The following is a 14,103-nucleotide window of genomic DNA, read 5'->3' as shown; positions in this document are numbered from 1 at the left end:
GGCAGTAATGCATGCCATCGGCAGGCCTTCCAACACCAGCTTTTTACTAACAATCATCTTCAAAAATTCTGCTCAAGGACATACCACCACAAGCTTGGAAAAATAGATCTCTCTCATTCAACTGAACTCCTAAAAAATCTATGCATTCCCTGCCTGCCATGATGAGCTCAAGACCATCCACCAGAAAGGTTTTACTAGCAAATGAAGAGATTCAGCATTTGGAATGCCAGCAAGGGACATGATGCATCATTATTGAACATCCTCTCATCCTGAATATTTGGCATTTGGCAGACATAATGGACTCTCATATTCTATATTCTTCCATAAAGATACATCAGCTATTTCAGCTAGATATAATCCGCCGAATCAAGAACATTAAGCCACTAAGAAAGGCTCCAGTGCCAGCCTGGGACCTCAATTTGTACTTAAAAAAAACTCTCCTCCATCCATTTGAGCCAGCAGCCAGTTGACAAGGGAAAGACTGTTACATACCTTGGACATCACAGACAACTTTGATACTACTTGGACAGAACCAAGACCAGGGAAGTCTGAACAACTTTTTTGTAGCTTTCACTGCAGCAGTCCAAAAGCAATTTCAAAACAGATTTTTTCAAAATGGATTGGACATTGCATCAGATTCTGTTATTTCTTTCATGGAAAGACTTCTTCCAGCCAATGCACGACCACACCAGCCACAGAGCTACAGCCATACAGCCCTCTTCTACAGAGGGTGCCCATATGTTATGACTGCAGTTGCATTCTTGAAGGACATATAGTACAGTTTTAAACTACCATAAAATGTCATGTCGATTGGAATCCGCGACGAGAGGACCTGGAGAGGCAGGACAACCCATATTATGACTGTGCAGTTGCATTATCTCCATCGACATCTATGGTTAAGTGTAGGTACACTTCTGGGAGTTCATAATTGTAAACTTCTAACTTTTCCGTCTTGCTGTTTTGAATGTGAATGAAGTGGTAAGCTGACATTTTAAAGTAGACCTGCCCATATACCATTTAAGGCCATCCATCTTTTAACTTTAACACTGTCCATAGTATAAGTCACAAATCGAAATTGTGTTGTACAATCCCAGCAAAAAGTCCAGGTAAAGCCATGATAATTTCAAGTCAACTGAGTTCCTAGTAAGAGAGCATTGAGTTTAATTTTAAGTATTTACTCTACCTCACAGATACTCAGTGTAATGTAAACTAGGCCAACATAATCAGATCACAAAAGTAATGTCCGACTTTCTCAGACAAAATACACTTGGTAAACACTGGATCATAGTTATCCTTCTGTGAATTATCTTCCTCTGCACTGGAAATGCCACTCTGACTATCCTGTGTTCACTTCCTAAAAAGGGGGAGAGTCTTTTCCTCCTGAAAAGCTTCTTTCCTGCTACAGTACTCACTGGCAGTGGGTTCTGATAATAGAGTGTCCTCCAGTAATCTCATCCATGAAAAAATCTGTCTTAGCTTTGTCTTAGACTCTTCTGGGGAAGCAGAGGCAGACAGATCCCCTAGAAAGTGCACTCTTGGACAATATAAAGCATCTAGGTATTCCACTGACATTACCTGCAGAGACTAATTACAAGCTGGAAAGCCATCTTTTTCCTGTTGAATCCCATCAGAAAAATCATGATCACAAAGTATGCTTGCGTCTCCAATTTTTATAATTTTACCTGATGACTGTATAGCATCAGCTATTATTTTTCCTTTGGACCATATTTTCCCGCTTATGTAGTATATGTCTGGGGATGGAGGAATAAAGCTGCAGGGTCTTGAACAATCTGTTTGCCTTTTCTGATTTTATATCCCCTACTGGAATGGCAGTCTAATGTTTTAGCCTTTCTGCCTTGTAACCAACTCAGTCTTTTCCTTTTTTTTTTGTTCCATTATCCCTGGAAAATTGATGATATTTCCTTCTCCCTCTGTATTCACCTTCAGTCTGATGAGCCTAATTTATATCCAGTCCTACTTTCAGAGTTGATATTCTGTGTAAAAGGTCTCTGAGCTTCACACCCGCCTCCGTTAACTGGTCAGTGACCAGTAAGCATTAATTCCATTTCCATAATTCTGTTGATCTCTCTTTGTGTAATTCATTAAGGTCATTTAATGCACCTATATCATGATCTGGTGATGCAACCCAGCCACTGGAGATGCACAAGCCAGTGTATTTCTTTGCGCAGGTCCCAAGCCTGGATAAATGGGGAAGGACTGAGCTGGGAAAGATCAGCAGGTTGTGGTGATAAAAAATAATGAGGGAAAAGTACTCACAGGGGAGGAGAGTGTGATGAGCAGATGGAAGGAGTACATTGAGGGGTTGATGAATGAAGAGAATGAGAGAGAGAGAGAGGTTGGAATATGTGGGGATAGTGAATCAGAATGTGCAAAGGATTAGCAAGGAGGAAGTAAGGACAGCTATGAAGAGGATTAAGAATGGAAAGGCTGTTGGTCTAGATGGCATACCTGTGGAAACATGGAGGTATTTAGGAGAAGTGGGAGTGGAGTTTTTAACAAGATTATTTAATGAAATCTTGGAAAGTGAGAGGATGACTGAGGAGTGGAGAAGTGTATTGGTACCAATTTTTAAGAATAAGAATGGTGTGCATAGCTGTAGTAACTATAGAGGGATAAAATTGATCAGCGACAGTGTGAAGTTATGGGAAAGCGTAGTGGAAGCTAGATTAAGAAGGGAGGTGATTAGTGAGGAGCAGTATGGTTTCATGCAGGGGAAAGAGCAATGCAGATGTGTTTGCTCTGAGAGTGTTGATGGAGAAGTATAGAGAATGACAGAAGGAGCTGCATTGTGTTTTTGTAGACTTAGAGAAAACATATGACAGGGACAGGGTGCCTAGAGAGGAGTTGTGGTATTGTATGAGGAAGTCATGAGTGGCAGAGAAGTATGTAAGAGTGGTACAGGATATATACGAGGGTAGTGTGACAGTGGTGAGGTCTGCAGTAGGAGTGATGGATGCATTTAAGGTGGAGGTGAGATTATATCAAGGATCAGCTCTGAGCACATTTGTATTTGCAGTGGTGATGGACAGGTTGACAGACAAGATCAGACAGGAATCCCCTTGGATTATGATGTATGAGGATGATATAGTGATCTGTAGTGAGGGTAGGAAACAGATTGAGGAGACCCTGGAGAGGTGAAGATATGCCCTAGAGGAGAGAGGAATGAAGGTCATCAGGACTAAGGCAGAATATATGTGTGTGAATGAGAGGGAGGATAGAGGAATGGTGAGGATTCAGGGAGTAGAGGTAGCGAAGGTGGATGAGTTTGAATACTTGGGATCAACAGTTCCGAGTAATGGTGAGTGTGGAATAGAGGTGAAGAAGAGAGTGCAGGCAGGGTGGAGTGGGTGGAGAAGAGTGTCAGGAGTGATTTGTGACAAACGAGCACCAGTAAGAGTGAAAGGGAAGGTCTACAAGATGGTAGTGAGACCAGCTGTTATATGGGTTGGAGACAGTGGCAGTGATGAAAAGACAGGAGTCATAGCTGGAGGTGGCAGAGTTAAAGATGTTAAGATTTCCATTGGCTGTGATCAAAATGGACCGGATTAAGAATGAGTATATTAGAGGGTCAGCTCAGGTTGGACGGTTTGGAAATGAAACCAGAGAGGTGAGATCGCATTGGTTTGGACATGTGCTGAGGAGGGATGCTGAGTATATTGGGAAAAGGATGCAAAAGATGGAGCTACCAGGTAAGAGGAAAAGATGAAGGCCTAAGAGAAGGTTTATGGATATGGTGAGAGAAGGCATGCAAATTGCTGGTGTGACAGATGGAGAGGACAGGAAGAAATGGAAACACATGATCTGCTGTGGTGACCCCTAATGAGAGTAGTCGGAAGAAGATGTCATGATCTGTTGAAGCTGTGCTTCACGTTGTATGTCCACTTTCTCGGTAGTCTTTTTAATAATTGGGAACAGGCTGTCTGACTTGCCCATGCCACACAGCTTTTCTGGAATGGGGTTAGGTGCTTTTACCTGTTCATTCCCCCTTTTTCTTTAACTTCCAAATCACTTACTGAGCTGCTATTTAACTCTCTAAAGAATTTTTCTAAGCATTGTCTTTGGCACTGCGAGCAAATCTGAAAATTACTTTTTTTATTAAAGATGAGTAAAGAGCTTAGCTTCATATGTCTACGCTGTTGCCATTCAGACCAGAAGCCCCATTTTATGTGAACAGTTTCCTCTATACAGGTTCTAATTAATATAATCTTAAATTCTTTTAATGGTATGAATATATATTCTTCATTTATGTAAGCACATGGTTACATAGGCCTTAACTATTTTTGTTGTAATCAGCAGTAGACCATTATCTTTTGAACAGGGAAAATTGTTACATAATGCACAGGTATTGATATCCGTTCGCATTCTAGGAGATTTTCATTTTTCCTCCTCCCAAAGAAATGTGCTTGCTTTGGATGCTACCCAGATATTGTGATTGACTGTTCCCGTTGCCATTCCCAAAGAAGACAGTGAGTGCAGCTTTTGGTAAATACACTTACCTTAGTAGTAGCTCCTCAAAGATAAGTCACTGTAGTCATAAATACCCTCACTGTTTCCCCTAGACGTGATATGTAGTGTAGTATAGTGTAATAGTTTATTAATGTAGTACACATTTTTTTAATTCCTGCAAAATAAAATTTGGTTGCTGTAAGGTAATTGCATCATCACAGTAACCATAGCTCTGAAGCTCTTAATGCAAGAAATCTGGACAAGCCCTAAAATAATGGGCGGACAAAGGCACAAAAATAGGGGCAGATTTTAAGTATTGTTCTTACAAACTTAAAAAGTTGCTAGAGTAACAGGATTTGTGTTAGTATGCATTTTCTGACTTACGGTTGTGTCAGCCCTTTGCTGCAGTTGGGTATGTAAGTGATGGCAGTGGATGTGTTGGATTCCTTTTGGCACATCATTATCTTGTGTCCTCCTAGGAGGTTCCTTCAGTTCAGCCTGAGTGGACTTTGCATTCACTGAAAGATTTTGCCATTTGTTTCTCTTCTACATGTTGAATGTTTCCTAGAATGACAATTTTTGTGGCTAAAGCCTTGCAGGCAAAGATACTTAGTGTCTTCTCTTGCTTGGATACTTTAGTCATGGTGGCCTTATCTTGGGACTTGTAGCATCTCTACATTGGATGGTTCAAGGATTAAAAGTCTTGGATGTGCATCCATAAACTGGGAAATGGCATACTGAAGAAGTGAACATGTTGGCTGATAATCTGAACCACACCTCTTGCTATTTCCAGGAAAAGAACATTTTGGAATGCTGACTTTTGTGCATGGGGGTTGAAGTAAACAGTGCAGTACTGAATATTCTGTCCAAGTTTATGACATGGTATCAAAATATGTGCCAGCCAGAGGTGCAAATACCATGGAGGATGGTACAGTAAACTCTCAGTTAACCGGCACCCATTGGGATTAGTGGATGCCAGATAAATGTAGTTTCCGGTTGCTTGAGAGTTACTATTAAAAATAGGGCTGACTAATACTGTACCCTATGCTGTTTGGTTTGACATGTTCTAAGGTTGTGGAGAGAGGGAATTTATTCCTGTCTTCCTTTTTAAAACTTTAAAAACATAAGTTATGTTTCTGCGGGGGGGGGACAAAGTGCAACATATGAAATTTGTACTGTATTTTTTCGATTTTTTTTTTGTTTTTTGGCCAGTTGCTTGAGTTCCGGTTAACTGAGAGTTTACTGTATTGAGAAAAGTCAAAATCATGTCTAGTTAGAAGCTCAGAAGAAGAATAAGTCATAAGAATTACCTAATGCACATGGCCTCCTCAAAAATGAACTGATGTGGTAAGTACTTGCGTGTTATTTTGCACTGAGAAGTAGAAGCAGTGTAATAATTAAATCATGAAAAGAAAGGGATAATGGATCATGTCCAAAAGAAATAAAGGTAATTCCCAGCTGGCTGTCCGAAATAGTCTTTTCTTGCTTATTGTGCGTTTAGGACAGCTGGAGACTTTAAGCAAGTGGACGGACCCTTTCTATCTGTGACCTAAACTGTGTGTTAGATTTCTTTTATTTATTTTGATAACTAGGGAAGTGGGGCCAGTAGTAATGGATCCTTTTTTTAACCATGACTCAAATCAAAAGGACTACTTGTATAAGCTGAATCAAGTAAGAATATTGTGTATGTAAATCTCATGCTGTCAAACATATGCATGATATACCATGTCAATATTATACTGACATAGTGCATTGTTTGCAAAAATCACACACACTTGCAGTGCAAATTAATATATATGAACATGTGCATACACACGCAAACATAATACATAAAGCATCCAGATAGAAGTGTCTGGACTTGCACTGGATTTTGAACATAAACTGCTGCAAATACTATTTTACTGTACTGCATGTTCGGCTGTCACATTGAAATAATTGCTTTCATTAGGTATAACTGATAGATCTAAAGCTGATTCAAATGATTTCAGAGATCCTACTCCAGAACAAATGCAAGGATTTCAAGTTGAAATTTGTATCTGTTGCTGATGCGACAGATATGTTATTGGAATGTACACTGTACTTCTCATGCATCTGGATCCATGTAAAATGAGTAGTTATTCACAAACTCATATGTGCCTCAAGTTAATTAACTTGCACCTCTTTATCATATATTGAATACTTTCTTGTATATTTTATGCTTCTTTTCCAGTGGTTCTCAGAGGGGCAGACAGAAGCTTCAGTATATCAGCAGGCTGAGAATGGAAAGACAGAACTGTCTCTCATGCATTTTGCCATCACTAATCCTCAGTGGCAGCCACCCCAGGAGAGTTCGGTCTTCATTGGCCACTTAAAAGAGAAGGTACAGCAGGATGCCACAAATGCTCCTTCTGCACAGCTTATCCTGTCGGAAGCACCGCTGGCTGCCTCACTGCTGTCGAATGCATCCTCTGCTGCGGTATGTGTTAGGTCTTAGTCTGCATTACTAAAGTACTTTAATCACAACAGATATGCAAATCCTGAAAGTCATAAGCAAAAGTGGGACAGTAAAAGGTATCAAGGCTGTGTTGTGGTTGAATAATTCTATAAAGCAGCTTTATAGTGTGTTCTGATTTTGCACTTCTTGGTTTACTTTGGCCTGTTTTCACTGCTAGAGTAAGTTTATGTATCTTGACATGTTTTTCTTTGCATTTACTTTAAGTAGGCTTGATGGGAATACATACTTTTAATCTATGACTAAAATGATCTACTCCAAAGGACTATAAAGATTACTCATAAAACGTTTTATTGTAAATTAACCATAGGCATGATATTATTTTATCATGTATTTTAATGTTTTGTAAGGAGTCTGAAGGACTGCAAAAGTGCCAGGTGAAGTATAGTTCATTGTAATTCTTTGACATCATGCATGCTTGGCTGTTTTTATATATATATATATATATGTATATATATATATATATATATATATATATATATATATATACACACACACATATGTATAAAGTGTGTGTGTGCACAGATTTATATATATAATGTATATATATTATATATATATATATATATATATATGTGTATATATATATATATATATATATACACATACATATATATATGTGTATATATATATATATATATATATATATATATATATATATATATATATATATATATATATATATATATATATATATATATATGTATTTATATATGTGGATCTACTTCATATAGTCCATTTACCATTTCGTCAACTTTTATATGATCAAGACCACATTGTTAAAAGTTTAAAATAACGAACAGTCAGAACATTGTATTTTCCCCAAAGAAAGTAACCACTTGGCCATCAACAACTAAAATAGAAATGTAACCAAATTAAACCCACCAAAGTGGGTAAACTTTGCACCCCACACACCCCTATGTGGGGGGGGGGCTATGCCCCCCAACTAAATATACCAACTCTAAGATTGAACTGCATTGAAGAAAGGGGCAAATTTCACCATAGTGGCCAAGTGATTAGTTTCCTGGAGGTAAAATATGACGATGTTCATCGTGTTTCACTGTTGCAGTCATTACACTTGGGTTATCCTGCTGGCAGGATACCTGCAGTCGGCCTGAATTCCAAAGTCCTGATCCGGTGTCGGTTGCTGTCGCCTCTTCCCTGACATCAGTGCATCAGGGGTACGAAAGATGCAGCCGATGCCATTTTCTTCAGTCTTTCTTGCCACACGGTACCTGAAGCAAAAGCAGTTCGCAAGTGCCGGTCGGCCGAATCCTGAGATTTTCAAAATCGAATTTCAGATCCGAAGTCTTCAATAAAGCTAAGTACCCCATTGGGGAAACTTTTTTCTTGCTCCAGTCCAATGTCAGAAAAAGTTAACAATTGTATTTCTTGTGGGAAGCAAGTACCTCATAAGGATTTCCACTCTTACTGTATTCCTTGCCTAGGCCCTGGCCACGATGTTGCTAGTTGTCGGTTTTGTGCTAGATTTAACCAACGCACTATTAAGTGTCGGTACGATTTTGCTTTTCATTATTTTGGCAGAAGGTTTAACTACATAATGCCGTTGGAACAACCGACGACTGGAATTCTTAAAAAACACAAGGATAACGACAAGGGCAAGCATCCGAGGTCCAAAACAGATGACAAAGCCTCTTCTAGGCCAGTCGCCGGTCCGCTGGTGCTCAGTGAGGCGCTTTCGCAGCCCCTGACTCCCACTACCTCAGAGCTGCAGGCCGCCCCCGACTCCCACGTGGAGACAGCTAGGCCTCTGGATACTCAAGGTATTGGCCCCTCGGAAATTAATCCCTCAGATGGGTCCTGAGCCGCTGAGCAGGCATTGGCTTCTGAGGGTGTCTTCAGACCTACACAACTTTATATAAAGCCTACTTCAGCATCCAAAACACAGTCTAAAACAGTTTTAAAGACAAGGAAACCAGTACAGCAGTTTCCAGGGCAGGCTTCTTTGCCTGAGAAACAGATGCTCAAAATGGCCGAAGACCTAATTACTTTGATCAGGGGTTCCCATCCCCCTCCTGATAAGAGGCCTAGGCAAGACACTGAATATGATTCCTCTGATCAGGTTTCCATTTCCTCTGATTCCTCTTCTGGTCAGGGATATTCTGTTCCTTCCTATGAGGACTCTGATGCTGAAGATTCTATTCATTCAGCCTCTCCTCCTGAGGACTACTCTTTTGGGGAAACCCTACATACCATGAGGGAGCATTTCCAGACTTAGAGACTTTCTTTTACTTCCTCAGCACAGACCTCTTGCAATCCCCCTGTTCTAGACATAGTGAATGATGTTTTTTCAGAGTCTGGCCTGTCTCCAGACTTTTTACCTCCTGCCCCCTGTTAAGATGCATCAGATTATGCCTGACTCCCATAAATTTCTCTACAAAAACCCTGCTGCTGAGCCAGAAACTATCTCACAGGGTCCCAAAGGGGTCAAGGCTGCTTCTGCCAAAAAACCCTGTCCCCTCAGACAGAGATTCTTGGGCTTTGGACAGATGGGGGAAAAAAGTTTACACTTCTGCTACCTTGGCTGTAAGGGCTTTAAATTGTCAATTTCATATGCTCAAATATCAGCAGTACTGAATGTCTTTGTTAGAACAAAAAATGTTGACAAATTCTGAATGTTCTGAGACAAAGATTTGCAGGATTTATTGCATGTAGCTGAACAAGTGGGAAAACATACTTTGCAGTGTGGCTATGATTCACTGGAGGCCTCGTGCAGGGCCACAGTAAGAGGTTCTGTCATTAGAAGACATGCTTGGTTAAAGGAACAGAATCTGCCTGATCATGTTAAAGCAAAATTATTGGATGCTCCATTACAGCATGATACTTTGGTGTTAAGGCAGAGTAAGTGTTAAAGAAAATGGAGGATAAGGCAAAATCTATGCAGACAGTAAAGGATTTCTTACAGGTACAGCCACCCAGATTTATCAGGAACTGGCCCTCTAAGAATTGGTCCTTTCCAGTGTCAGACAGACCACAAAGAGGCAGATTCAGACACCCTAGAGGCAGGCAACAGCCCCAGGGCTCATACAGGCCCAAACAATGGGGTGCTTCTACCTCCAAAAGCGGATAAGACAAATCACAGCCTAATAGAAAACAATCCCAATGACTTCCCTCTGCCAATGCCAAGCACTTATTTTTTGGCAGCACCCTTAGGGGGAAAGCTAGCACTTTTTTCACAAAACTGGCACAAGATCAACCAGGACAAATGGGTCTTAAATATAGTCTCTCAGGGTTACAGGTTCCACTTTCACACCCTTCCAAAGGCAAAAGGCATGCCAGTCCTGCCACGCAATCAATGGCAAGAGGCACAAAAACAAGTTTCATCTCTCATGGACATGGGTGCTATTCAGCCAGTGCCACAACAAGAGCAGGGACAATGATTTTACTCAAGACTTTTCTTTGTACCAAGAAAGGACAAAGCCTGGAGACCAATTCTGGACCTGTCTGTTCTAAATACTTTTCTGGACGTTCCAAAATTCAGAATGTTGACTCTACAGCAGCTTCTGCCCATGCTGGACAAGAAGGCTTGGCTTGTAACTTTGGACCTCAAAGAGGCATACCTGCATGTCCCAATCAGACAATCTTGCAGAAGATACCTCAGATTCATAGCTGGCTCACTGCACTACCAATTCCCTGCACTGCCCTTTGGCTTATCTACTACGCCCAAAAATGCCTGGCACCAGTAATTGCATTTTGCAGACAAAGAGGAATATATCCCTACTTGGACGACTGCCTTATTCAAGCAAAGGACAAAGATATTCTACTACAGCATCTGGCATTTGTAAAAAGATTACTAATTTGCCTAGGGTACACAGTAAACAAAAATAAATCAAAACTAGTACCCTCACAAGAGATAATATTCCTGGGTGCAAGCTTAAATACAACTGCCCAGATGACTTATCTCACGCCAGACAAACAAAGGCATCTGATTTCTTACTTCAAAGACATGGCAACAAAGATCCAGTTATCTGCAAGAACAATTCTGCAGGCTCTGGGCTACATGGCATCCTGCATTCTACTAATTCCATATGCAAGACTGCATATGAGGAAACTACAATGGTATCTAAAAAGTGTTTGGACTCAGTATTGCCACAGCCTGGAAACAGTAATTACTCTCATTCCCTGCCTGCAACAGGAATTTCAATGGTGGGCACAGGCCTGTCACCACAACAAGGGACAGCCATTCACCTTACCCACTGCCAGACAAACACTAACAACAGATGCATCAGATTATGCCTGGGGAGCGCACATGGCAGGAAAATGTATTTAGGGCACATGGCCCACAAGCCAAATGCATCTTCATATCAATCAAAAAGAGATGCTACCTGTACAAAATGCCCTGACAGCCTTCAAGGACCTACTTCATCCAGGACAACTACTGATAAAGACGGACAATACTACAGTCATGTGGTCCATAAACAAGCAAGGGGGCACACATTCCTACCTCCTCTGCAGGCAAGCCATGATTTTCTGGAACACAGCATTGACTTACCAAGTACATCTGCAAGCACAATTCCTGCCAGGAAAGACAAATACTTTGGCAGACGAACTAACAGAAACCTCATGGATCCTCATGAGTGGAAACTTGACCCACAAATCTTCAATATGATAACAGGGAAATGGGGATGCCCAGACATAGATCTATTCACTTCCCCTCACAACTGCCAGCTACAGAGATTCTGCACTCGGACTTATCACAAGCAAGCATGGAAAGTGGGCGCCCTTTCATTCAGCTGGAAAGCCCTTACAATATATGCCTTCCCTCCTCTGCCTCTCCTCTCCAAGGTACTCCTAAAGGTCAGACAAGAGAAGCCAAAAATGATACTGATTGCCCCAGACTGGCCACACCAGCACTGTTACCCAATCCTAAAGAGCTTGTCTCAAGGCCCAGCCTGGACATTGCTTCTAATACCTCATTTGCTGACCCAACAGAACAATCAGATCCTGCACAGCCAACTCAGAACCCTAAATCTGGCTACATGGCAGATAATGTAATCATTCAGAACACACCTCTCTCTAAAGCAGTTATGGATGTTATTTTGGAGGCCAGGAGGCCCAGCACCAGAAAATCTTATGCAGACAAATGGAAGAGATGCTGTGCTTGGAACCAAGTGCAGGGAATTTGACTCGCTTGAACCAAATATACCTCAGATTTTGCAATGCCTAACTGAGATGCTGGACAAAGGCCTATCCTTCTCATCAATTAAGATCCATGCCTCTGCCATTTCAGCTCACTACAATACGGAACCATCTATTTTTTCTCATCCACTGCTAAGACAGTTTCTCAGAGGGGCTAAAAACATAAGACCTCCAAGGAGAGCTCCAATACCTACATGGGACCTCAATTTTTTCTTAGAAAAACTCACACTGCCTCCTTTTGAGCCTGCCAATACAGCAGAGGTAAAATATTTGTCATGGAAAACTGCTCTTCTCCTAGCAATAACTTCAGCAAGAAGAGTCTCAGAGTTACAGGCACTAATGGCTGTGGAACCTTTCATTATTTTCCATCAGGACAGGGTCTCTCTAAGGACAAACCCTACATTTATGCCTAAGGTTGTGTCCAGCATGGCTCTTAACCAAACCATATATTTGCCTACCTTTTATCCAAGCCCACAGAATAAGGGGGAAAGACTTCTGCATACTTTGTACATACACAGACAGCTACGCCTTTACTTGGACAAGACTAAAGCCTTCAGAAAGGCTGAGCAACTCTTAGTGGCATATACTGCAGGTTCCCAAGGAAAAGCCATTTCAAAGCAGACTATTTCAAAATGGATAGGCCACTGCATTCGTTTCTGCTATTCACAACATGGCAAATCAGTGCCCAAGGGCATTAGGCCACATTCTACTAGAGCAGCAGCCACTTCAGCAGCCTTCCTCAGAGGAGTACCAACCAAGGATATTTTGAAGGTTGCAACATGGACTTCAGTGCACACTTTTACAAAGCACTACAATTTACCTCTCTACTCTAAATCCAGAGCAGGCTTTGCCACTGCAGTTCTGCAGGGCCTCATAGCCACTCCAAACTCTATTTAGGCCCAGCCGCCCAACCTCAGCTTTGGGATTCAACCCAAGTGTAATGACTACAACAGTGAAACACGATGAACATACTACAGTTGTATACCTACCATAAATGTAGATGTTCGAGTGTATTCACTGTTGCAGTCCAGGTTACCCTCCCACCATCCCCCTTTTTCTTTGCTGGGACTTATTTCTACCTATCTATTCTATACAACCTATGTGGTGTATTTGCTTGTAGATGAAGGTTATGTGCATGCTTTTTTATGATCATAATTTTTACAGCCTACCCTTTTGGAGGCACCTGACATCTGGGGCAAGAAAAACTGAAGAAAATGGCTTTGGATGCATTTTTTATACCCCTGGCATACTGACGTCTGGGAAGAGGCAACAGCAACCGGCGTCGGACCAGGACTTTGGAATTCAGGCTGACTGTGGGTAGCCTGCCAGCAGGATAACCCAAGTGTAATGATTGCAACAGTGAATACACTCGAACATCTACATTTATGGTAGGTACACAACTGTACTTTCCAGGTGTTCATTATATTAAACTTTCGACAGTGTTGTCTCGATCATGTGAAAGTCAATGAAATGGTAAGTCAGCTATATGAGGTAGACGTATATGTATATGGGAACACTTCACAATGCTGAAATCCTGAAAGATCAATTTCATATGGCTAAGAATATATGATCGAACTTTCGGAATCCTGGCATTGTGAACGGAGATCTGCATACAGCACGGAATGAGAGATTTCCCTTTTTCCTTGCTTTAATGCGATCTCAGAGTTGTAATATTTAAGTAGCGGGGGTGTTTTTTGATTTGTTTTGGAATTTCGATATTCTGAAACATTGATCATATGGTCTTGAGCATGAAATTTTTGTTTTTATTTTTTTGTATTACAATTTTGAAGTTTCAAAACTTTGATCTTATGGTCTTGATCATTTGCAGTTCGAAGTTTTGAGACTTCAAACTTGTGAAGTAGATCCATATGTACATATGTGTGTGTGTGCGCGTATATATATGTATATATATATATATATATATATATATATAGATATAGATATAGATATATAAATATATATGGATTTACTTCTGAATCTCGAAA

General features: G+C 40.9%; 1 protein-coding gene across 1 annotated transcript in view; it reads left to right on the top strand.

The window, feature by feature from the left end:
* LOC122798552 (autophagy-related protein 9A-like) overlaps positions 1 to 14,103 on the top strand; it is a 1,381,959-nt gene that overhangs the window by 1,004,020 nt on the left and 363,836 nt on the right. Inside the window, exon 13 of the mRNA XM_044067604.1 lies at positions 6,677 to 6,922. Coding sequence (XP_043923539.1) covers positions 6,677 to 6,922 — 246 coding nt within the window. The remainder of the gene's footprint in view (positions 1 to 6,676; positions 6,923 to 14,103) is intronic.

This window comes from Protopterus annectens, chromosome 3.part1 (assembly GCF_019279795.1).
Source record: "Protopterus annectens isolate FY-2018-M chromosome 3.part1, PAN1.0, whole genome shotgun sequence".
In the NCBI taxonomy this organism is placed as follows: Eukaryota; Metazoa; Chordata; order Ceratodontiformes; family Protopteridae; genus Protopterus; species Protopterus annectens.
The sequence above is the reverse complement of the archived record's forward strand: the minus strand, read 5'-3'. Positions and strand labels throughout refer to the sequence as shown.